This window comes from Boleophthalmus pectinirostris, unplaced genomic scaffold (assembly GCF_026225935.1).
Source record: "Boleophthalmus pectinirostris isolate CB_2022bp ecotype Guang Dong unplaced genomic scaffold, ASM2622593v1 HiC_scaffold_3, whole genome shotgun sequence".
NCBI lineage: Eukaryota > Metazoa > Chordata > Actinopteri > Gobiiformes > Gobiidae > Boleophthalmus > Boleophthalmus pectinirostris.
The window spans coordinates 36,788,960-36,815,438 of NW_026571299.1; the positions used below are offsets into that span (position 1 = coordinate 36,788,960).

The window sequence follows — 26,479 nt, forward strand, 5'->3', positions numbered from 1 at the left end:
TACATTTTTATCTTAAAAATTTGAAACTGGGAATTATGTCAAGACTTAATGAAGTTACACCGAACCTTGTCAACAACTTCATCTCACTACTATCTACAAATGTAATTTCCCATCAGATCTCTCATTCTCTCAGTCCTTCAAAGCTTTTTAGCTTAGCTCAACATATAATCAAAGATAATCACAAAATTTACTTAATTACAAGAATTTGCACCACAAGAGAGGGACAGTGCTTTAAATAAGCACAGTGTGTTTTTAACTAACTGTGATTTGGGGGCTATCAATGCTACTGTGAATGCTGAGACACTGGGCAGTATGAGGCTGGAGCAGACTCTTGTCAGGGCAAAACTGTACCACCATAAGAACAATCACCACCAGCCTTGGCATTATAACACCAGGAATGTTATGGTCCTGGTCCTTTGGAGGAGTAGGGGCGTGCAGTTGTCAGTTTGCTGGGTCAGGGTAGATGGGATATTTGTTGGTTATAGATAAACAAAATAGATGTAAGGCTGTAGTCCTTGGTTAAGTGCAGGGAATTCACCCTTGTGTGTGTAATGTGTGAAAGTTAAGTCCTTGGTTCATTAGAGTTCAGACATCAGTGATAGACTCAATCATCTCATTGTGTTACAAGAACTATGGTACAAATACGTAGAAAAGGGTTGTTTGCTGCATGTTGCTGTTTGTCTTTTCATTGATTAAAAGTCCATCTTGCATCCCATGCAAGCATAGCAGCCTCCTCATTGTGCCTCACAGTGGTAGATGCCTGGTAAGACAGGACAGGCTACAGATGGAGAAAAAGACAAGTTTTAACTGTCTTGAGGTAAAACTATTAAATAATAAACAAATAATAGTCAAATAAAGGCTAACAACAATGCATAACAGGCTAGTGCTATAACAGTGTTTTGTGAATTTAAATAAAATAGTATTCAATTAACATTAACATGCGTTTTCAATTAAATTATAAATTAATCAAATATTGTAGATAAAATAAATAAAATAATGCCAACTTTGGGAGCTATCAGGGTTTGGAGGCAGATGTAAGTAGTCAGGAGCAGGAGGAGGAGGAGAAAGAGGCAGTTTGGTTGCGAGAGCAGGGCCACTGTAAAATGCGATCAGTCCGGGATCATCCGTCTCAGGACACCACCATTGGCCGCAGCAGCGACAGGCTGGGGAGCTGCCAGGACTGCACTGGGACACAGGAGAGGAGCAGCTTGTCTTTTCAAGGGGAACAAGTGGGTTCATTTGGGTTGCTGGGCAGGGCAGAGGAGGGTGTGGGAGTCGACAGCCCTGAGGGATGCTATACCATCACAGTGAGAAGGCACGGGCTTGTCTGTCATGGGCGTGTGAATGGGGCACATAACCAGGGGGTGCGGCCTCAGAAAATGGTAGTCTCGTACTTGGTGCTGACCGGTCGCCTGTGGCTGTCCCGCTGGTCCAGGAGCCAGGAGTTGCTTCCCAGGGAGTGCATGTCAGGGTCCAACTCCAGAGGGTCCATCTGCCGGGGGAGGGGGGGAGGGGGCGAAAGGAGGACGTGAGACGGGCGCCAGCGGGGGTCTTTGTGCACCACTGACAAGTCCTGGTCACACACGTGCATGTGGATTAGAGGTACAGAGGCCAGTGATCAGGTTATAATCACACACACTGGGCTCTTTCCACAACATGGAGGATGGCACACTGCAAATACTCTTCCTGACACCAGACTAGAACCAAATCTACTGAGAATTAACTGATTATTTTAAAATGCAACATGCGGTACACCAGTAGCTTAGATAGACATGAAGGGTATTAGGACTGGAACCGTCAACTCACATACCTGCATACTGTATGCTTATTATGCTCTTATACTGGATGTAAATTTTGAACATTCAAAGTAGGCATTTGAAATCCTTGGTTATGGTTTTCAACATTTTAAAATAACCAGCAAATAAGCTTCAACCATCATATTTATGGTTATCCCTGACACAATAAAGCCAGCAATACTCACAAGAAAACTTAAAGTCCCATATTTAGCATGTCTGCTTCAAAGTATAGCATATTTTAACGGTTAAATTGTAAAATGGCAGATGAATGTGCAATGTGAAAAAAGGATGATGAAACCATTTGTGTTTGATTTGTAGGAGTCCAAATTAAGGCATACAAAGTGCACTATAAGGAAATTAAGTTGTGGCAAGAATGGTGTGAAAGTAGATGAAAAGTACAGGGTTAAAAAGAGGCAAGGAAAGAGAAGGACCTGGACTGCAGGGCTAACAGAGTGCAACGGGAGGAAGGAGGGGCGGTGGGTAGTACACGTGTGACAGTGACAGCAGCGGCATTCGAGCTGAGGGGCACCCTGGGAGGCAGGCACCAAGAAGACAAGAACAAAGACATGTTAAAACAGAGACACCGCATTTCAAATGTGAACTAACCCTGTGGCAGGAGTGGCTTTCCATTAAAGCAACACTGAGTTTGTTTTCCTGAATATTTTGCATAGGTTATGATGGTGTTGTAGTTACAGTGTTGACCAATGGTTGTAAAGATAGAGTTTACATTAAGAAAAAGTATCTGAACAATGTGAATAATCTGCATATATTATTACATAATTATGATAGTCCAGTCATGATCATTTTCATGAGTTTGCTTTAAGGTGCCTGCCACCTGATAGTCTCCATGGAGATGTTTTCCTGGTATGTTCCATGGAATAGCATTAACCTTACCTATCTCCATGGTGACAAGCAGGTGACACCACCAGGTAAAGGGTCAGCTTTAAAACACCTGCTTGGGTTTAATGCCATACCATGTGGATTAGGCATTAACATCTCCATAGTGACAGATGGTGAACCCTTTAAAACATTACCGTGATTGCAGAAATTATAGCTGTGCATACTCTTGCTCTTTGAAGAAACTTTATTGGAATTATGTGGAATAGCTGACCTCCTTATCTAAAACTTATAAACTAGCCTGTCTCATTATGCCACTGGGTGATTACTTCATATATAAAGTGTGCAAGCAGGCAGTAAAATGTGATTTGTGAGAGTGCACGAGTGTGCAGTGTGCAGGCTGGGGCTAGCTCAGGTGACTGTACATTAAACACCCTGAGAGGTCAATGTATCAATGCATGGTTCAGGCTAATACAGTATGTGAATGCAATGTACTCAGTCAATAATAAAGAAGTGATTAGATCCAACCAGAAGGGCATGTAGTGAGAAAAATAAACATTCATTCATCATTTCTGCAGAGCCAAGAAAATGTATATTTGCAGCTGCTCTGTGTGAGTCAAAGAGGTAGAGAGTACGCTGAAGCGGCTAAGCACTAATGATTCATCACTTTTACATCGCAGACAGCTGTAAGTAGGTGGCCCAGTGGGCATTTAGTGGTGGAGAAAAGTTGGTCAGGAGGTCTGTGTAACATTTTTTGAGCTATTTTCACTGCAACACTCGTCTTCCTGAATGGTCTTAATTTCAGGTTGTTACTCACTGCTGATCTGCGGATGTTGCTCCAGGACTGGGAGATGGGACGAGTGGTTTTAGCCTCGACGACCTCCGGGTTCTGGGCTGACACCTGGGCGTAATGTCTGGCTCTGGATTGCATGGCCACCTGATAGGCCACCTCAAAGGCTTGTCCCAGCGTTAAGATGATCTCATAGGTCTGAGTCTGTCAAAAGAAAAGAACACATGTTGATCTACATTGTGGCTATACAGACTTGTCAAAGCCTCATCAGATCTCAGAAACTAAGCAAGGCTGGGCCTGGTTAGTACTTGGATGGGAGACCAATTTTGATTTTTGCCCCACATTCAATCTCACATTAACTTACTCTCAGTCAAACACCAGTGTACATTAACACTGGAGTCAACATGGGTGCCTTGCTCAAAGACACAACAACAGTAAACATGAGAATCACTGCTGCCTCATTGTGACACCTGGTCTCCATCAGAGTACTAACCAGGCTCAACCTTTCTTAGCCTCCAAGATCAGATGAGATTGGCATTCTCAAGGTGGTATAATCATTAGTATCTTAATTAAAAATAATAATACTATAAATAAATCATAATAAAATAAACTAAAGATTGTTTGATGTATATATATTTTTTTTTCTATAAAAGCCTTGACAGTGTTTTTGTTTTGAGCTACAATAGTTAACCAGCCATCTTATCTTAAAGGAAAGTTAATAATCACGACAATCCATCTTAAAAACACACTAGATAAATCCTTCACACAAGAATGAAAATTGTCATTGACCTTTAACGCATATGAGATTCAAACGACATCTGCATGATTTCAGCATGTGGAGGGAAATGTCACATAGCAGGATCAGAGCTTAAATCAAGCAACGCGGAAAGTCAATCAAGGAAATCATGTCCACAGGATGCTACATGCTGCTTTCCTGTGGGATACCTGACATCCCACTTTCCCTTCATAAATGTCTAATGATCACTCTACAGAAATGCTCTTTATATAATTTCAGTTAGAATCAGAAGGCATTTAAAGTGATGAAACAGAAAATGCCACTCACCACTTCAACAGTGCTGAAGACATGGCACAAGTGGTGACCACTCTTCGGATCCTTGGTAATGTAAGCGAACGTGCACAGGTCATCTGGGTCTTGTGCAGCACAAGAAATGTTCCTGATCTCATGCTCCGCAATGATGGTCTAAACACAAGAAGAGGTTAAATGATGTATGAGGAGGACATGAAAAAGGCAGTTACATTTTTGGGGGGTTGGCTAGGTGGGTGCATTACCTTTGAAGCTGCATCAATGAACTTTACACCTCTATATGTAATAGACAATATGACGACCGGACCCTTTCGCGAATCCTTTGATTTCTAAAATCAGTACATTTCAGAATGTCAATGTCATGTTCTATAGCCTCTAATGATTTACCTCACCATTTCTGAACCTACCCTAATTTTAGCACAGGCATCTTGTGTGGACTCAATCCCTCGTAGATCCCTGATTATCAATGATCCTAAATACTAAAACATTCAGACAAACTCATGATATTTGATAGAAAAAGATTTGAATTAAGTAATTATGGATACTAAAATATAAAGGAACATACAGTGGCCTCATATCCACAGGAGTCCAGGATGAGTTTTTCAGGTTGGTGATGCCATGCGGACACTGTGGCATAGGTAGCAGAATGGCTTGTGGGTCGAAGGTTAAAGCGATCTTTATGTCTTTCACTATGTCTTTCCTTTACAAAGACAAAATTTGATCCAAATTCAGTTTCCCATTAAACACATCACAGTGAAATATGGCTAGACTGGGAGAGACCTCACCACAGATCTGGGTCTCTCGCTGTACGACCGCAGAGACGCACTAGAGTCCTGGTCGAAGCCCCTCCTGCGACGGTCGGACTCGGTCAGAGGGAGGAGCATGTCCATGGAGCGACTGGTGTAGGGGTCCAGCTGCCCCAGGGGAGTGTTGCCCTGGGATAGCAGGTCATGGAACTGCACACACAAACACATAGAGAGGACAGATGAATGAGCTGTATTGTGTCTAGATTTCCTGATCTACAGCCAAGCTTAATCCCCCATAAAAGATCATCTTCCATAGTCAGTCTCAATTCTCTTTTTTTGGCTTTTTAATCTGCTTGGGAAAACGGTTCTGAACCAAATTATACTGAAGAATCTCATTCCAAAAGTAGATACTCACAGATGAAGGAAATAAACCCATTTTCACAAAATCCCATTGACACAGAATTAGCTCTTAGTGTGCGACTCGACTCCACCTCTAACTATTTATAGCAAAGAAGCAATATCTGATAAAGTGTAAACAGCAAAGCAACCGACCCATCAAACTCAGCTCTTTTTCAACTGTCATGAATACATAAATGTCTCAAATAACATTTCAGAACATCCATGTAGTACATCTTTGTGGTGCATTTTATAAATAGGTACAATCAGAATTCATTCTGCATTTAATTCAATCAATTTTATTTACAATAAGTTTTAAAGATGATGGAAACACAATTCCACCTCAACAGAATCTTTCAGTTTATGTCAGATGCTCATCCTCTCTCAAACCACACGGTCCCCATATCCAAACTTTTTAGGTTGACACCTTGTGGAAGGATTATGTCATAATTCATATGACATGTCATAACCCATAACAGGCTCAAAAGATTTGGATATGCATCAACCTTTGTGAGCTCAGAGTCTATATAATATTATAAAGATTTAAATTAATAATTAAACATTTATTTTAAACCTCCAGTGAATTTCTGGTAAAATTATCTTTCATTCAGACCATATTAACTTCACTATCCCTTTCTGCTCCACAGATTTTTACCATGATTGGAGAGAGACGTCGGGACTTGGAGGGTGCCTCTTCATAGGGTCTCTCTGCAAGGGAGGCAATGATCCTTTTACGGTGTCCCAGAGGGCCAATTTTAAGAACCTGTACAAAACATCATCATTGTGGTCAGGTTACTTTTCACTGACTTGTCACATCAATAGCTCAAACACAAGCATTTATTCAGCGCAGGCTGAGACAGAGAGTTGGGGATACGCAGCCCACACTGGCAGCCACTGAAACCACTCTTGTCAATAATTTAGCCTCAATCTGTTTCGCCGTTAGCTTAAAGTACTGCACCATCTTCTCTGGATCCACTATAAGTCAAGATCCATTTTAGAACTTATATATTACATAGCCATTTGGACTTACATAACACAGAGACACAGAAACAATACTGATGTCGCAATGTCATCTTAAGTAGTTTATGTGAGATGGTGTACAATAATTTTAGAGTCTGCACTGACATTGAACTTAATTATAAAAAATGTTTAGTTACCAAATAGAAAACAAATTTATTCTAAGTAATAATATAATTATAAATTAATTATATTTTTTTGTTTTATTTAAACATAAGCTAGTCTGCATTGACATAATTATAAAAGTATTTTTGGCCCAGAATACGTAGGTACCAAATAGATTATTAGATATTGTCCTGCCATGACTCAATTTAGAAAAAACAAGAACAAATTTAGAAGTTTTCTCAAAAAATAAAATTATGAATCTATGCTTGCCAATATTCTTTGTTTAAACATAAGTTACAATATTGAAGGAAATGTCTATGCCAGTGCAGCAGATGGACATGAAAACACAAAATATGATATTAGAAAAAAATAAAGTGACAGAAAATAATCATGTGTTAAGTTCATTTTAATTCCTCCTAAATATTTACATGCTAATATCTAAACCTACATGCACCCACTTTGTTACAGATCAGCTCAATATCAGCTCATTTGATCGCTTGTCTCGAGGCTTCATTTATGCATCTTGTAATCGAAGGATTCCCTGTGCTGCTCATTACTGTCTGAACACAATTCCACAGAGACAAAATACATGAAGAAAAAAAATTAAACTCTTAACAGCATTACAGGGCCCTGGGACAATATGCGAGAATGTAATCCAGCATGCAGCAATGTTGTTGGATTGTGATATTTTCAGAGAGTAAGTAGAGACTGTAATGGCAGAGAGAGGTGTGCCAAGATGCTCGGAGGCAGTTCTGCTCATCTCACCGACCAAATCGCTTTTCACAACAACAGTCTGCTGGACACAATCTATGCACTCGGTTTACAACACTAGCTGCAGCTGTATCATTTCTGGCTTCAATTAGTGTAAAAACTAGCTTCAGCATTTGTTTCAAAATTAATTTAATAAGAATTATCCTATTTTGTACACAAGATTCTCTTCAGTGATTCAATCATCAATTTTACTAACAAGAAATGGAGGAAATCAGAACAAAGCTAAATACTCTATTCTAATTTACCTTTTAATTTGCCTTTTCCCCCCTAGATAATAAATAACCGATATAACCTTAGGGGGCACTGGAAATACACAGCTGGAACTCACACAAACAAGACAGACAAATGAACACTATAGCGCTTACAGTACGTTCACACAAAGTGGTACACATTTCCTCTTTGTTATAATTAATTATGTTAATGGTATACCAGATTAGACAGATTAAATAAAATGACAATATTCCCTGTCAGAGCACATAACTTTCATTTAGATTCAGTGTCTTCTACTAATCTACAAATTACTTATATATACTTCTAAATAATTTCTGAATTATGTTTATGTTCAGGTTGTGCAAATGCATATATTTGCATGTCTCTGTTACTCATAAGCAGTCCATTAGCAATTAGTATTTGTCGTGATTCTTTTTGTTGTGAAATCCATTTGGCTGATAGACAAAAACATTTTATAGAAAAAGTAGATGCAAAATTTATACTTACATTGACAATTTCTAGTTCCCACAGGTTTTTTACGCACTCCAGAGTGCGGTAACCCGTGGTGAGAAAGTTGGGCAGGTACTCATGCAGTCCAAGGCCATCAAGCCACGAGGCGAGAGACGTACTACCGTCACAGCCCAGTGCTTTTACCTTAACAGGGCAAAAACAACAGCATGAAGATGGTGTGATAATGCATGAGTATACAATACAATATAGTGGGCAACAAAGGAAAAATATGATTTTTTTCATCTTTGGTCATAATTTGATTAAAGGTGGGAGATATGTAGGCCTGTCACAATAATTATTATTATTATCATGTATTGACTTAATGTTCAATACATGAAAGCTGAAACTATATTTTTGGGCTAAATATTTATTGAGTTTGTGTGTTTCTTTGCAATAGTGAGGAGATTTTTATTATAATATGACTGTTTTACTGGGATTATCCTGCTTTGTGCCAGCGGCATAAAGTATTTAAAATATTAATGTTTATTACAGTATATCTGTGTACCATTATATTGTCCTTCAAAATTTGTTACTGTGACAGGATTTGTGATATGTCAAAAAAATAATCATATCACAATTTCCTCATCAGGATCAGGATTTAGATTTTGTTATGATTCATTCATGCGATTCATGTACAAATCTATTTTATTTATAACTTTTTATTGGATTTAATAAGAGGTAATTGAAGTAATTGTTATCTGAAAGTTGACACTTCCCTGTGATTGGTTATAAATCTAGCTGTTCCTTATCCTTACAGAGGCTAACTGTCAGAGAAGCGAGTGAGAAAAAGTGTCTGTTTTTGAGTAGACTGCACAGAGAAATAGTGACTCACAATATTTCACCAAAATAGCAGATAGTCATATAGGGATGAGGTCACATTTTTATCACCATATCAGGCCTAGCGGAACTTAGAGTTTATACTTCACTGAGATTGGTTAAATCAGCCTGTCACTCACTCAGACCATGAGGGAGGCGGAGCACAAAAAGAGTGGGTGAGTAAAAGATGTGTCTGTGCTTAAGCATTGAGCTGCATTTAACAGGAAAGTACTGAATCACAATTTAATGATCTCTCCAGATAGACAGATGATCACATAGTTAATATTAGTGTGCCTACCCCTGAAGTATGACAATACAATACAATTACCAAAGGCTAATAAGGGCTAAATTAGGCAATAATGACTGGTGCTGTATTTCTCAAACCAGTTCCACATCCTTAATAACTGACAATAAGTGCTGCCAGATTGCATTTGATAAAATAATAAATAAATAAATAAATAAAAACTAATTCCAATAAATATTGTTTCTCCAATCTGGAATGAGATGAGAGGATGAGATATTGTGGGTGGCTCAGTTAATTATTAAGGTGAAGGATTTATCTTAAGTATTTATTTCATCCCACTCTTTTTAGATGTGTGAACAACACTTGCATTTTGTATTGCTTTCTAAATACTACATATCTTTTAGCTATAATTGCTTGTATTTCTATTTGATGTAGACTGTTGTCAGTTTTAAATCTGTGCATACAGGTAAAAACAAATATGTGACTACTTTCGGCATATTTGATGACAATCTGTCTTTCTTGTGACAAGATCCATATGGAGCCACTAAACCTGTGCAGCTGGTGCAAACAAACCGTGTACAACTGTATAAAATACAGTGCATTTATCTATAATGAGCACAAAATTGCTTCAGGAAAAGATTGATGAACCTCCTTCATAGTCAAAGACATCTATTTCCTGTTTAGAATTTAAGGGTAAAGATAACAAGCCTTTTAAAACCATGCTTTCTGTGAGAAATAGGCCATGTTCATCCACAATGCTACCTCATTAGTCATTTGATTGCATTTCTGGCTTATCTGCTACATTTTAGATTATGTAGTCTGAGTCCCCCCTTCTTCCGTAGGTGTTTTCTGTCACTGTCCCACCTAGACACTGCGATGTTAAGTACCTTAGGCAAGCTGCGTGCCGCGTGCAGGATTTTCTTACGGTGTCCCGGGTCAGTGATCCCCATGTCTCTGAGATCTTGGTCCTCCATCACGTTACTTCCCTGCACAGGCACAAAGACACAGAGATAGAGACATACAAATAAACAGGCTCACACGCAGACCACCACACACGGGATGCATGCCAATGTTGACACACTTGCAAGCCCAGACATGCGCTGACTGAAAATACAACCAGGACAGGAAAATAAATCTATTATGGGCACTCCAGTTGGTTCAAATAGACAAGTAAGAATGTGCAGAGGTACTGATATGACAACAAACATGAGGCGAATAAAGGATGACAACATTTAAAGGTGTACTATGTAGTTTTTCTGGGGGAAGTTCCACCACTTGCATGTCTCCATGGAGCTGTTACTGCTTTGCGTGGAATGTACTACAGTATGATATTAAAACATATATATCTCCATGGACACAAGTAAGCAACCCCCAACACCCAAGTAAATTTACAGGTTAGATCTGTGTGGAGAGGTGACACTGTTTATAGCAAAAATCCATTCTTCTCAGTGTATATTTGAGCAATAAAACACATGAAGCATGATGCGATACTATGGAGCATTCCAGGCAATTACCAGAAAAGCTACATAGTACACCATTAAACCAGCTGAATAACATGACCAAACATTAGCATGTAAATGTGGCATAGACACATGAAGAAAAGCACATCACTGACACAAGCTGTAACAGCAGAGTGGGAGGACAATGAAGTCAAATAAATTGTGCATGCCAGGAGTAATCAATCTGATCGTGAGCGAATCCCAGGCAACAAAGACTCTGAAATTAGAATCATCTATGCCACTCAGCTTGGTATTTGTAAAAGAAAAGTAACGATTAAACAAATGTGTATATGTTTTTTTTATTTATTTATTTTTTTTTTTTATTCAGTAGCCTTTAGGAGTGAACATTTTGATGAAAATGAAACATTAGTTCAACATTTGAATGAGCTGATTGCTCACAGGGAGAGAAAATGTAATGTTTACTCAAGGTTTAACAATGACTGGTATTGTGATACCTGTGAATACTAGTAAATGGAAATAATACAAATAACAAGCTCCTAATCCTAAATGCAGTGTTCTTCTAAACCAAAGAATAAAAGCAGGTTGCAGGACATTGTAAAGGCCTCTGCCCGAAATCAGTAGACTCCCTGTAAGAACTCTGTCCTCCTTTAGTGAGCAGAAAACACAAGGACCCATTACACCCTATGTTCCCAGAATTCATCTGATTCCCGTCTGGACATTGGCTGCAATGTCCAGGATGCAAATCACAGAGAAGCAAGGACACCTTTATCCCAAGGGTTGTTACCCTTCTCAATCAAACTAACACGGGGCCATGTGACTATTCTTTCCTGACCATGTCATCCTGTTAACTGCTGCTGTTACTAAATGCAATTAAATTTCCTCAAACCAAGGGTTATTTAATGAATTGACAAATATTGATCCTATGGGATATAATGATATCACAATTTATATGACAATACAATTTCTGTGATGAGTACATTTGTGATCATCTTACTATCAAGTTTGGATATCTTTAGGTGCAGAGAAACTATAAACTATAAAATAGCAAAATATAAGAAAATACTAGATTTTAAAAGAACATTTTCTCGTTGCTCTGGTAACAAGCAGATGATGTTTACCATTCACTTGACATTACAGTCATAGTCATGGCATTTGTTTTATTGGTTGCTAATAATAGAGCAATAGACAAGACTAAAGATAGGGCTTGCTGCTGCAGTCGGATTCTTCCTGGCTGAGAATGCTAAAATGTTGGGTAGTCTTTAGTCAATGGGCTCTCTTTGGACTGGCTTCAGAGTAGAATGCAGCAGTGTTCTTCAGAGACTGGTATCAGGGTGCAGTCGGGATTACTCACTGATTGCTAGAATAAAGGTCAGAATGAAACGAGTCTGGTTTAAGGGAAGCCAAAAATAATCTTTCACTTTCATTTAACACAGTTTGAAGTTTGATAATGCCCTGGGAGGATTGCCAACTTATTACATTATTCTTTCATGCTGCATTGGAAACATGTGATGGGAACGTATGGCTCAGTATGGTATACATAGCTTATTAGCTCTGATAGTTTCATGTAATCCCAGTTATCTTGCAGACGCAAAGTATCTCTTCACTGGACTAAATAGAGTTAATGTAACAGTTGATAAGATTGCTCTACTGCTTTGTCCCACATAGTAATTGTTACTCATTATTGGAAGTCTGAGCTCTGTAACTGTGTTTTTTTACTTCAAGAGACCAACATTTGTAAGTAAAAATGTAATTTAAGCTCTCTGAAATACAACCAACACTTTTGTTATGGCTGGGACTAGAGAGTACCTTGTGGTTAGATTAAATGCTACAGTACATCAGTGTAACACAATACATTTGTGGTGTAGAACACAGTTTGTAGTATTTTTTAGAGTATTACGTCTACAGGCACACCACCACTGGCACCATGAAAAAAAGCACAAAATGATTGTGTAAAATCATGAGAATTGACAAAACATTGTTTATGATTTAAGACTCCTCAGATGCTGCATCTCAGAACAATCAGAGGTTAGCTCGGATTCTGAAGGAGACTTTACATCAGTCACATGATGTGGGATCGGGCAGACTGTGATTGGTGCAAGTGATCATTGCAGATTATGGCAGGTGAGAGAGATGAGTTGTGTAGAGATGTCCTATTTGCTGTTTGCTTAAGTCCAAAGCTCACACATGTTTGTTATAAACATAGTTTTATGCCATTTAAATTTTGAAGGGGATTTCATGAAATTAATATTATAGCATATTATATTATCATATTATTATACCATTATTTTCATCAAATTGTATAAATGCACCAAATGTTTCAATTTCTTTATGAAATGAATCCTGCTCTGGACAGTTTTAAGATAAAAGTGTCTCTCAGGAACATTGATGTACATCAATAGAGACACACAACTTCCATTATACAGTCAGAGATAATCAAAGAATCTTCACTACTGCTTTTATCCAGATCCATTTGATTATACATTATTGATACATCATTGTATTAAAGTTTAAAGTGAAAGGAACAATGATCCACAGTATACAGCATTCAGAGCTGCTCCTTTGTCCCTCAAACAACTTGAGTGTAAACCAAGATTGATCACATACAAATCCAGTCTGGCACAAAGGGCACAATATTAAACATTCACACTGTGGTTGACTTCTCTGACCTTTTCTCTGTTTGCATCCTCCACATTCACATATAAATAGCAATGCTTAATTTCCCTTGTAAAGCTAATGATTTATCTCCTCCATGCATCAAGTCTCAGGACGCATTAGTCGTGGCATGAACATGAACATCACAATGCTTAATGATCCATCATGAGCATCATCCAGCCAGACAGCAAGCCATTCAGAACTGTTTTCTTTAGTGTGGTTCACGCATAAATTTGTTATTTTTTCAGTACTTCTCAACTAACATAATAACATTCCTTCACTTTAAATAAATACTTTGGAGAATACCCAGGTGAAGCAATGCTGTATTTTTTTCTACTATGTTAATTGGAGGCTTTTACTTATTCATATGGAGCACAATGTGTGTGCACACCAATCTGCAGCTAACAGCATGTTTGCCCCCAAAGTAATAACAGCAAATGAATTTGTCCAGCTGTACTCCGTAAATTGACCTTTACATAAGTGTGTCATGTGGTCTAAGTATAGTACATCTTCAGGATGATGTCAGCTATAAATAAAGCCAATCTGAGTCCACACAGTACAGACTATGGTGCTCATAAACATGTGTCCATGCTCTTCTACAAAGCACAGGGCTTTACCACAGTGACCCACTACACAACCAGTCTGTGTCAGTACAACCACTTTCCCCTGAGCTTACTGGTCCCATTTAACTGTACTCAGCTGTGACAAACTGATGTAACATATAGCCCAGAGTGCTAATGCAGCGGTACGGAGTGCAAAATGTATACATTTGGCCTTTGGGCCTGGTTATTTCTATACAAGCTTGTTTTCATGGAAGCAACCAGGGATTAGAAATCATTAATCTTGTTGTTTACATGCTCTGGTAAATGTGAAGATGTCTTGGACAAAACATGCTAATCTAATAATATGCCTATTTTATTAAGAGTAAAATTGTTTTAGTTTTCTTGACAGATATATAAACAGTCTTGTCACATTATATTCAGTTGAAACCAATAATATAAGACTGATGCTATTGTGCAACAGAGAATATATAATGTTAATATAATTAATTAACAAGCTGTGCACAAGGCTTAGTAAGACTGTTAGACTTCAAGAGCAAGCATGCAAGTGGCACTTGTATGTGTATTCAAGTTGTCATGTACGTACAGGTTCAGTCCAGTAGGTTGAGTGGAGGATTTCATAATAGCAGAGAGGGGGAAAACAGTTCAGTGGATGTATGAGGTCACATGACTGGAAATGCTAGGGAAAAGTTAATGGCTTTGGGTTATAATTTGTCTTGCCATAGGTGACAGCTAATACTCTTTAACGGGATCCAGTGCTGAGCCATAAATAAAGACAGGGTCATGCATCGCATAAAGGTTATGGGAAAAGGTAACCAGGGTGATGGGGAAGTCAAGGAGGACTTTGTATAGTGATGTGCAAGAGAGGCAGAGTGGGGTGCTCCACATGCTGAGGCCCATGATGTAAAGTGGATGTGACCTGAGAGATGACATGCTGCAGGTGACTCACCATGAATCGTAGGTCGTCAAAACCATTGAGCAGGAACTTGCTCTCGTACTGCGGCAGCCCCACGTGCTCCAGCCACTCTCCCACGGGCTGGTCCAGGGCTTTACCACAGGCCCCATCTGCCGAGAGAGGGAAGCGCTTGAGCAGGGAGAAGCCGTTGAGCCGGTAGCAGCGGCACTCAGAGGACGACACATGGCATTGCCACATCATCCTCGGCCAGCAGAAGCAGAGCCGAGTGCAGCAGCACCAGGCGGGGTGAGGGGGAGACAGGGTCCAGGCTTGGGGTGAGGGGCTCCCACGGTACTGGCGGGGGCCCGCTAATTCAAACACAAGGAGAAGAGGAAGTGCTGCAGGCCCCTTATGAACCTGCGGGGGGTGGACTTGGCTACACTTAACAGGTGTTAGTGACTGACTGGAGAATTCAGGCAAGGGTGGAGGTAGTGCAAGAAAGGAAGCCCATCTGAAATTGGGAAATTTTAGTTATGTTGGACTGAACCACTACGGCATCTTCCAACAAACATGTCTCACTAAACATTCCTTTAGTGAGAAGATGAGCGAGTGAGAGACAGGTGACTAAATAGTCTAAAAACCTAAAACTAAGTGAGCATCCTACAGGAAATTGACTAGTTCATTATAGTAGATACTGTGAACAACATAATAGCCACTGATTTTTTACTAGACTGTACAACAAAGATTATTTTATGCTCCCCCAAATATCTGGGCTCTTCACCACATACTTGGAAGGCTCTGGCTGTGTCCCATGGCTTCATTGGTCAACCTCTTTGAAAGTTAGGACACGGCTTATACATGGAAGGTAGCAGCATTCTGTATCACTGATGAGGTACTTCTGTTACTTTTGATCAAGAATTAGAATTTCTTCCCACCACAGCCACAAGTATTGTCAGGTAGACATATTGTAAATCCTACGGCAAAAAAAGAAAAAGGCTCAGAATTTCAATGATGAGCAAATTCCAAACTCCTCAATTTATGATCCCAGTATAGATCCAGAGTATAGATTGATAAAGTATAGACTGATAAAGATCCAGGTACACTGTTTGCTTCTGGTGAAAATATCGGTGCCCTTGTAGGTGCCAGTGCTGTCTTTGCTCCGCAAAATCCAGAGTATTCAGTAAGCTGCTGAGATGATGGTTAGCTGCATGGCTCCACCTGAGAATGAGCTCTTCATGTCTCAAAGCACTAATTCCAGTTTCAGATCCACCAGACAAAAAGATGATCCAATAGACTGAGGCGTGGATTTATGCAGGACCTCAAAGCAGGTTAAGCTAGCTTCTTCCTTGAGGCAAGCACACTCCACTCCCACCACAGCCCACCTGGTTCCCCTTGGTGCTGGGTACGGCTGGCAGCCTGTGTGCTCAGAGCAGAGGTTTGTTGCATCCCCTGCCTGTCTGAGACGTGCAAGCAGCACATAAGCAGTCTCCGCAGCAGCTGCTGGCTGACACACGCTCACTGCTCACAGGGCATAACGTCCTGACGCCGGCTCCTTCAGTGTGAAAGACCACAGACCTGCTTCAGCCCCACGTCCTTCCAACATCCACGACAGACTCATTGATCATCCCCCCTCCTCGTCCGAGCAAATCCCTCAAGCTTGCTCTCTGTGTGCCTCTCTCCCGCTGTCAGTCTGGTAGCCCCATCCCTGTGCTGTGTGATCGCACTGCAGGGCTGCCGTATGCTGCCTGATGAAGTGGGGTGCTGCTCCACGTAACCACCTCTCCCTCAGTCCCTCCCACCGCCTCTCTCTCTCTCTCTCCCTGGCTCACACACTCCGTCTCGCTGTGTCTCGCTCCTTGGCTCTTGTTCTGTAACACAACGACAAATGCACATATACACGCGGCTCAGCCCCATCCCCGCTGCGTGCCTCTGCCTTCTATTTTGCCCCTTTTTCTTGAACAAATACTCACACATGCTCAGTCTCCTCTGTCCCTCTAACCTTACACCACCTCTCCCCCACTACCCGCACTGCACTGATTAGAATTGCACAGAGGCACTCAGATCCTGCCAGTGCAGAAAAGACACCACTGTCAGACAGGAGTGCTTTCTGAGCCAGAATCACTCTAAAGAAAGACTTGAGCCTAAAAGGATGACTAAGACCAGATTGTGTGCAGAAGAAGCATCCACACTATTTTAAGATAACCACGGTAAACTGAAAATATAAGATAGCTAAGACCATGCATAGTAGTATATGGCTTTCATGCATTTACATTTGCCTTTAATGATAAGTCAAGGAGGGCAGCGTTGATTCAAGTCCGCAGAGCATAGGAAATTGTACCAAAAAAAAAAAAAAGAATACAAGAAGAGTCGATTAATGTCTCTTCATTTCTGTCATGCAGCATGACAGGACAAAGACCAAATCCATTATGTACAGATGCTCATGTCACATCAACCATTTTTAGAACACATCTGAGGCAACTTGTAGGATAGAAGCATGTGACATCATCTAAAATTCAAACTTGTTCCCTTCACTGTTTAACGTGATGGGGTTTTCAGGCAGAATGATTAAAAAAATTTTCAAAAGGCCCAAAAGCTGCCAAAAAGACTATTAAGAAGGATTGAGTAATGACAAAACATGCTACCATCTTTGGCTTTTGATCTATTTGTCTTGTCAACAATGATCCGATGGCAGTAAAAAAGTCCCTGTGGAACCTCAGCTTTTCCAGCATACAGAAACACCAATAAATAAGTAAAAAGAGAAAAAGGAAGAAGTGAAACGCAGATAAACATTGACAATGCATACATATTTCACAGAGCTTAGGTTGAACTCGAAACAAGAAGTTAAAGGTACATTGCAGATGTCATTATTTTAGTGAGATGAATCAAATTTGGAGTAATGCAAGTACCTTTTTTGTGGCTTTTGTCACCTAACGATTCCTTTTCCTTCAATTTCACACATGAGGACAGATGGTGTGTTCCAGTTGTCTGAGTTACTTGTTCCAGTTTTAAACTCAGCTAACAATAAGATGGCATATATAAGTCATACCACTGTAGACATAGTAAAAATAGACAAAGTGTTGACTCAATTCACTTAATTTGTTAACCTAGACAGTGCTGATACATTGTCTTGCATACAAGTTAGTACATGGGGCATAATCATAATGCTTTTTACTATAGAGGTTCAACCCCTGGGCAAGTAATGGTGGGGCTAGTAATACAAGCATTTTAATAGTCATGGTTTCACTTAATCCAAATGCAGGGTGCAGTCATGTTGAATTTTGGGATGGTGAAATGCTACCCAAGTTTGCCGGTAGGATTTTCCTGTTAAAATTTGTATCTCAGAAATCTGAAAATCCAACTTCTGAGGACAACTGGAACAAGAAAAGGTACAGCTACACAGCACTTGATTACTTAAGACAGGTGCCAGTCAGTTAGACCACTAGAGCAGCTGAATGCAACCTCTTTGTTAAGTGTCACAAACTTGTACTCTGTAAGTGGAAGGTCAGGTTGTACAATAGTCTGGAGGTTTGTTTACATATGGAGCATTTTCCTTCCTTCCATCATTTGATTAACACAATGTATGAATTTTCTTCTAGAGGACACAACCGTCTATGTCCTGTCCATGCGGTCTGGGTATTCATTTATCAGGACAGCTGATGGAGTGACATCTTGCATAACAGAGCCAAGGAGTGGAAGCTCTGCTGTGTCACTAGAGTGTGTTTACACTTGCCCTGGTGTGGTCCTGGTTTGAGCCCTGTTTAGGATTGATGTAGACTGGGTTTTGTTCTGTTCTAGTCATGGTATAGTCCTGCTCTGGACCCAGTTTAGTCCACGTTAATGTGTATGTAATGTGTATGTATGTATGTGTGTATTTAGTAATTAATGGCATTTTTACACTATTTTTTTACTTTCTAGTTGCACACAAAAAAACATAACTTATAATCAATTACTGGAATTATTTGACACCATGCTTGCGTGGCCAGCCAAGAACGCATGTTTCTCCAATACTTTACATGTATATGGTAGGTAGTCTGGGCCCAGCTTTTATCCAGGTATACCAGGTTAGATCAGATGGCTGTGACTGATGAGCAAATAAGACAAAAGAATACAAAAAAAGAACAAATAAAAAAATAAATAAAATATTAAAAAATAAATACATAAAAGTGATAATAATTACCACTCCCCATGTGCTTTCTCATATAATCTTTTCCACTAAATATCCACACAAAGTTGAAGTAAAAAATATGAGCCACCTCTTCCAATTAGTCTCATTCAATTGGGACAGCAACACCTCCCACGATAGCAGCACCTAATTACAGAGTGACGGACTATCCGTTGGGGAACTGGGTCACTGTCTCATCCCATGTTATCCCATGTTAAACAGGCTATGCTCTCTCCCGTGCGTGGAAAGTAAATAAGGTATGTCACTTAAAACATTCTTTGGTTCAGACATGGCTAGAGGGTAAAGTCACATTCCAGAAAGACTTGTTCATGGAGAAATGTAGGAAGTTGTGCTCAGGAAAACCTTTTTATCGGAGTGTGAGAAATGCAGCAGCTCCTTGTCAGCACAGCCAAAGCACTGGAGAAAATGAGCCACAAAGCTGAATTAATTTGTGAAAATGGAAGGCACACTCTTTGAACATCATAACATCCTGTACACAAACTGCTCAGGTATTCAGTGCTGTCGTGGAAATCCTTCTGTCACCAGTTGTGCCACTTATGATGGGCATTTCTTTTTTGGTTGTGGTTCAAGAAGTTGGATTATTTCTGTCAAATCAAATAACTACTTAAAACCTGTTAAAAAAAATGCCTCTCAGTTCGGAATTTCCATCACAATTATTCATGCTTCATTATGTCCTCTCATGTGTCATAAATATATAAAATTATTTACGTTTCATAGGAATACCAATAGAATATACATTAATGAAGCAATAGACATCTGAGCAGTTGGACTAAAGTTTCCACACAATGGCTAAAAAAGCATATCTTAAAATAGTAGTCAATGTTCATAAAAGAACTGTCATATGAATTCTGTTGTCAGCAGATCTGGACTAAACTAAACAAAATAAAAAATATTTACGCACCACTGAAAAGCAGAACTAACTATGATGGTAAAACTTTGATGGTGTAAAAGCGCAGAAGGTCAAAACAACAAACTACAATTTCTGTCTTTATTATATCACACTTGTACTGCGGTTTGAATACATAAAGTAATACTGGCCATAACTAATAGGATTTTACATAGAAAAAATGTGAAAAGAGCCCATATTGTGGAGGCATTTTAAGACGAGAGGATTGTACTAGATCAGCTTAAGACTGTTGTTTAAACAAACCGTGCAGATGCCAGCTGGCTCCCCACTCCGCACAGCCTGAAGGACACTTGATGAAGCATAATATCAGCTCAGACACTGGAGAGATATATAGTAGTAACTCCACTAAAAGACAATATGACGGTGAGGAGATTTCAGAATTAGATTTTACACAAAAGAGGAAATCTTGTGCATTACAAAAAACAACAATGTGCCAAACAAGTGTCAGACTGATACACAATAACTAAGAACAGAAAAGACACGTTCAGTTTCTCTATGTGCAGTGTCTGAGTACCAGAAAAGAAGAAAAGTGGCATGCAAAAACTCACAATATAAAAAACAATATAAGGTGTGTAATTACCTGAAGTTGGGGTAGTCTTTTTGGACTCTATGCCAGCTCCAATCAAATTCATGATCCTCTCAATCTGTCAAAAGGGAATGTTATTTAGACTGTGCAGAAACTATAATAATATAGTGCCTGGGCTTGGTCTCACATTAGGAATGTTAACTTAATAAACATAATTTTTCCAATTATTCTAGGATTTCAAATATACTTCAGTAGTTACAGTTGTAAAAAGTCTTATGGTATATTTTAATGTGGTTAAAATATGTATACGTATAAACATTTTAAAGTCAAAATCACAATCCATGTATACCAAATAATTTGTATACTTTACCTATTAGGTAACTAGTTATGCCTTAAGACAGATCACTCTTTACTGTGATTGGTTACCTCTACCTGTCACTCCCTAAGTGTTTGACAGAGGCTGGCCAATAGGTGAAGTGGGTGGGTTAGGGTTAGGTGGGAAAGTGCATGTGTTTAAGTATTGAGCTGTTTTAAACAAAAAAAGCATTGATTTGCATATGAAAATATCACCAACACAGCATACTGTCACAGGGATTAGATCAAGATTCAACTTTTATTGTCATCCAGCCTCTATTAGCTTCATCAATGCATTAACAAACTAAACTTAGTACTGGACTTCTAGACTGTGCTCTTCTTGAGTTGTGAGGAGGCGTGCTGCTTAGCAATGATGGATTACAAGCAACAGTCCAACGTGGAGTGCAATTCAATGAGTAAGGCCCCGCTCAGCAAAAACACAGCAGAGCAAATTACACTCTCCACCACTTCTGAAACTTCACATTAAAGAAGGAAAGAGAAAGTGCTTAAGACACAACAACCTTCAGATACCACCCATGTGTTGCTTCCCAGAGTGTGTGGCACGACCCTCTCTTATTTCCTATTTTCTTCTTTTATCTGATTAGACATGGGAAGGTATAGAAAAATGGACGAGGGAAATTAATTTGAGGCTTTTTGTGAACTGTAGGCTATATTATCACTATTGAAAATAAATGTTTAAATATATTTTTCTTTTTCTACTAACTCAACTAAATAACAATGGACTACTAATAATAGATACTCCTTACACCTAGGGTATGTCAGTTTCAGGGTAATTAGCTCCTCCGGCAGATATATAAGGCATTGACTTGCAGAAACCTATCAGAACTACAGAAGATTCTTGGATGAGTGGTGATATGTATTCATGTCCACTGGAACTGGCTGGGGTTGGCAAAGTCAACTAAATAACAATATTTTTTTATGATCTTCTCAAACTCACCTAACCTCTGTATTTTTGTGGTTGCATTATTTTAGTACAGGAAGTAAAAAGGGTTGCCTCAGCTCATTGATGTTAATTAAAAAGAACTCAGGCAGGACAAGTTGCTGTTCAATCTCTGCTGTCTATTTGCTCATTACAAAGTCAAATTTGAAAATAAGGATCCCACTGCTGCGCACTATTTTCTTGGCTGGGACACACTTTGCTAACTGTCCAACGTCGTCATCTCAACACTATTAGATATATACTTTATCACAGCTTAAGTGGAATTGCCTACACACTGACGCACTTTCTGCTGATCTGCTGACTTGCCCATTTTCTTACGTACACCATAAAGCATTAAAAGGCTAGGTGGCTATTAACAAAACTTTTACATACAAATTCAATAGCCTAAATATATCCACTACTTTGTTCACAATCAGTAGTGAGGATTTGGGGAGCCTAAAAAGCTGATTGTGTTGTTATATGGTGACACTAGAGACATGGCCTTATTTGATGTAATATTTAGTGTGTTAGAAAAAGCCCTATGCACATCGCTAGTGGCATCAACACTAAGCAAAAGGCCTTGATTCATTTGGAAGTCTTTCACGTGGGAACCGTGGCATATGCCTCCAGCGGTACAGACCTCGCATTACTCCTTGAATTAACCCAGTTACATTCCATATGATACACACCGAAGTGGAGTCCATTGCAGCTGGCCCCACTGAGTGCACCTATACGTAGACTCTCCTGTCACCAATTTATGCTCTTAAGCCAAGAGCCTCATCATAGGTAAAGTGCTCAAAACCTCTTACAACGTCAAAGCCTCATCTGCTACATATAAATATTTAGCATGTGGACAGAAATACACAGAAAATGCTTCCTGCTGAACTAACTTTTTAATTTATAAAACGTGCGTTATGTAAGGGAATTAACATTAAATAGAATCAAGTATAACAATGCATATTTGTAATACCTTTTAATAACTGTTTATATAATACTAATAGCAGAAAATTAATGGCTGTGTGCTCAATTTTATTTTGAACTAAGTGAAGTTTCCATTTGACTATCGTCCAACAACGTCTCTGATTAGATTAGTGTTTGTCCCTGGCTTCTTTATGGTTCTCATCCAACAGAATAAGCACTATCATTCAATCTTTAGTCTAATCTTTTTTTTTCCAAATAAATGCTTTGACTGTATGGAGCAACCACTTTGTCCTGAACTTGAAATTTTAAAAGCTTTTATTGAAGTTGTTTTGTTTTAGCTGTTATTTGAGTTGTTAATGGGCATGGAATGCGCATGGCATTTGGACAAATCCTTTGGGCTAACCAGTATGTACCTCTGAACCTATAAAGTACTCATAGATAATATAAATGAATAATAACCGGTCACTTGCACATCTGCTCCAGTATGTTACATACTAGTTGTAGTTATCAATACACTAATCAGAACATTGTGTTTTTTCTTATCATATCACCTTTGTATTATATTTTTGGTCAATTGGTTTTGACTTCATTAAAAATTATTCAGCCTTCACTGAACTCATTCTTTAACACAATACAATTTGACTGTCACTTCAAATGAAAGGACTTGTCCTCACAGCAATACTGTTATGTACTAACACCACAAACCCTCAAATCTGGCCTAGTCACCTTCTGAATACAAAATGTGCACAAGTCCACTTGAATCTCTCAGCTTAAGAGCTTGTACAAAATAGAAATAATGGCCATATTGACAGTATGTGCTAGCCAGACCTTTGTTGTCATATTGGCATTGGTCTAAACAAGATTATAGTTTGAGTACCACTGTCAATACTGGCAGATGGGACACAGAGCTTCTTATTCAAACAGCTCACTGACAACTAGGCAATAACCATTATTCTATAAATAATCATATACATTTTAAACATTTTAGTAGACAAGTTCAAAGAGCACAGAGGTATGACAGGATTGCTATACATGTTTGCAATTCATATATTTTTACTCAGGGGCTGTGTAAGCATTTGCACATTCATTGCTGCCGGTTTGTCTCTGGTGTGACAGATTTTCCGGACAATGTGGCAGGTAAAGCCCCCCACAGCTGCCCTCCCCCCTCCACAGTTAGCACACACCATCAGCACCACCACTCTCATATTCATGTGCCACATCTGTCTAAACTGATCTGGAGATGTGTTCACTCTGCTGTACTTCTCTATATAAATTATACACAAGCTTCTACGTAGGTTAAAAATAGACACTTTTGTCAACTAGAATTATCAACATTGCTGCCACCAATTTCTATTCCTTTATATAAAAAATAACACAAGTGCACTTAAATTAGAATTAAAAGAGACACAATGAAACTTATATTTAAATAAATGTTTTTGATTTTTAAATGAATATTAGGTCATTTCCCTATAGTGGTGTTTTATTACATGTCCCCAGCCAGTGATGTTATGTAAACCACGTGCATTAGTGAGTGAAGACGCACACAAACTCGCTCTGAGTGTGCACTTTAAAAGCCTGAATGTATAATGACCTCAGGAATACTGCTGGGAAATTTAGAGTACACAGACGAATGAGGCCACTCAAGCATCTGTAACATGTGGTTTCCTTAACCTTTGCCTTCTGAGTATTAAACAGATATGGAGAAAGGACAGGACTCCTAAATCATATATGTCATTAATAATAGTACATATTATCTAATATAGCTTTACTTAATTTTGGTGATAATGCAGTTGTATACATCAAACAAGTTTTAGGATACAATACAGGAAGCAGTAAAAACTAAGGGTAATCTAAAAGTGACTGTATATTGTCCACTGACTTAGGAGACAGATGTCTAATAACATGTAAGCAATAAAGCAGAAGGCTATTGTGCTTATGCATGCTTAAATACTAATGTCAACTCCTTTCGCTTTGTGTGTCATTCCAATGCTTGCTAAAGGATGAGAGATTCATGAGATCTAAACACAGCCTAAAGTAAACTTTTGCCCATGGCCAAATAACTACACATAAATATATAAATGCACATTAGGCAGATCTTATGGGCTCAACCCAAACAAACTGCTCATATTGTAGCATGGACACTTTGTAGAACAGCAAACAGGATGCCCGGGAGCAGGATGCCCCACCCATCGGGGCCTGAATAAACAGTGGTGTCAGAGGGCACAGGGGTGGTGCGGAGGGCAGGAAAAAGACAACTGTGGGGGGCTGATACAATAAGAACCATAAGAGTCATGGTGTAGGGGATATCAGAGTCTACAAGCACCAATAACGAGAATCAGAACATCTAGGTGAAAGCTTATCTTCAATAAATTTATCAGCATGTCATTAAATTCTCATAAACAACATTATTACAACAGGCTAGATAAATAGATAAATTTGATAGATAAATTAGAGAGAACAGGTCAGTTATTTCAGCTGTAATAGCTGTAAAAGGCTGACAATAGGCTGAGTCAAATACCCTTGGACTGAACTGAAGATAAATGTCTTGTATTAAAGACTTTAGCTCAGGGCAAAATATGTAAAATGAAGTGTGAAGTTCAAATGTGGCCTAGGACTTTTGTCAAATGTTACGCATGAGCTAACACCAAACTGCTAGTTATCACACAGTGGAAGTATGTATAGTGTCTGAGTAAGACATTGTAATGTGATCATAGTGGTATAACCCAAACTGGAAGTGTCATAAATCTGCCACTTTGCTGAGATCATTGAGAGAAATTGATAATTCTGCCTCAGAGCAGTGCACAAAATTATATTGTCAGTCATCAGCCATTGCCATGGGCAGTGGCTATTTCAGGAACTTTTAATGTTTTGCTAAATTTTGGTTTCAACATTTTATATTCTTCAGGGTATGCTGCACACACCCTGAAGTACAAAAATCACAAGTTCAGGCTTTTGGGGATAATGGGGTTAGGGACTGTTCATATAAAAGAAGATGCGCAAGACGCAGCTAAGGAGCCAGAGGACTGCAGGAGGAAGCGTGGGTCGGCCCCTGAGACATGGACTGAGTGGATATGGAATGACAGCACAAGCCCAATTAGTCTTGGATGCCAGGGCTGCTACAGGGAGGTCGGTGCAAGTGATCAAGCCATTCATGCATTCAAGCACTCGCCGCAGGCATTCTCCGCCAACAGCCTGGGTGAAGTACTACACTCCATCTCTGCTTAGGACTTAGCGCGACTGCAGCCTTTCTACCTTCCTCCTTCTTTCTCTTCTAAATCGAATTTGTTTCTTTTTTTTATATATAAAAAAGGCTTATTGACCGTCACTCTCATACAGTAATAGTGTGTTGGTGCCCCTCCCTTACCCCCTATCCAGTGTTAAATATTACCTCATCCCACTCCGAGGCAAAAGAAGGCATGCGCTTCATGGCTGTTTGCCCAGAACTGCAGTTTGACACAGAACCACTGCGTCCAGCCAAACCTTCATCATCCTCACCCACCGGGGACGACAATAAGTCCGAATCCGACTTAGACAGACTGCGGATCAACGCCAGGTCTAGCGGTCGGGCTCTCACTGATGGAGTCTCTGTAGTAAGTTCACTTGAGTTCATGTTGTCCTTAAGATCTGGAATCAAACTGTCCGCCCTGGCCTCTGATGGACACTGAGCCATGCTGAAGCTGCTGGTGTAACTTCCTTGATTTGATGTCCACTCCTGAAGTTAGTTTCAGACTGGTGGTAACTTAAGTGTTCTTCGCCTTTGGTAATGTATATATCGACGAAATAAGAAGCGACTCCAAA

At 39.4% G+C, this 26,479-nt stretch overlaps 1 protein-coding gene across 1 annotated transcript; it reads right to left on the bottom strand.

Annotated features, from left to right (window-relative positions):
• Positions 1-1,010: 1,010 nt before the first annotated feature.
• Positions 1,011-26,479, bottom strand: anks1ab (ankyrin repeat and sterile alpha motif domain containing 1Ab). Its single transcript, XM_055160555.1, has 13 exons — positions 26,070-26,479; positions 20,521-20,584; positions 14,905-15,020; positions 10,171-10,269; positions 8,221-8,367; positions 6,266-6,373; positions 5,254-5,424; positions 5,034-5,168; positions 4,876-4,947; positions 4,714-4,797; positions 4,487-4,624; positions 3,451-3,627; positions 1,011-1,492 (listed from the first exon to the last, which is right to left on the bottom strand). Exons 1-13 carry the CDS (start codon positions 26,349-26,351, stop codon positions 1,373-1,375), a joined length of 1,713 nt encoding a protein of 570 aa, XP_055016530.1. The 5' UTR covers positions 26,352-26,479; the 3' UTR covers positions 1,011-1,372.

Coding starts and splice junctions, on each gene's coding strand:
- anks1ab (XM_055160555.1), bottom strand. CDS start 26,351: ATGGCTCAGTGTCCATCAGAGGCCAGGGCGGACAGTTTGATTCCAGAT. Junction 5,169..5,253: donor GCGAGAGACCCAGATCTGTG/GTGAGGTCTCTC, acceptor GTCTTTGTAAAG/GAAAGACATAGTGAAAGACA. Junction 4,798..4,875: donor ATGCCTGTGCTAAAATTAGG/GTAGGTTCAGAA, acceptor TACTGATTTTAG/AAATCAAAGGATTCGCGAAA.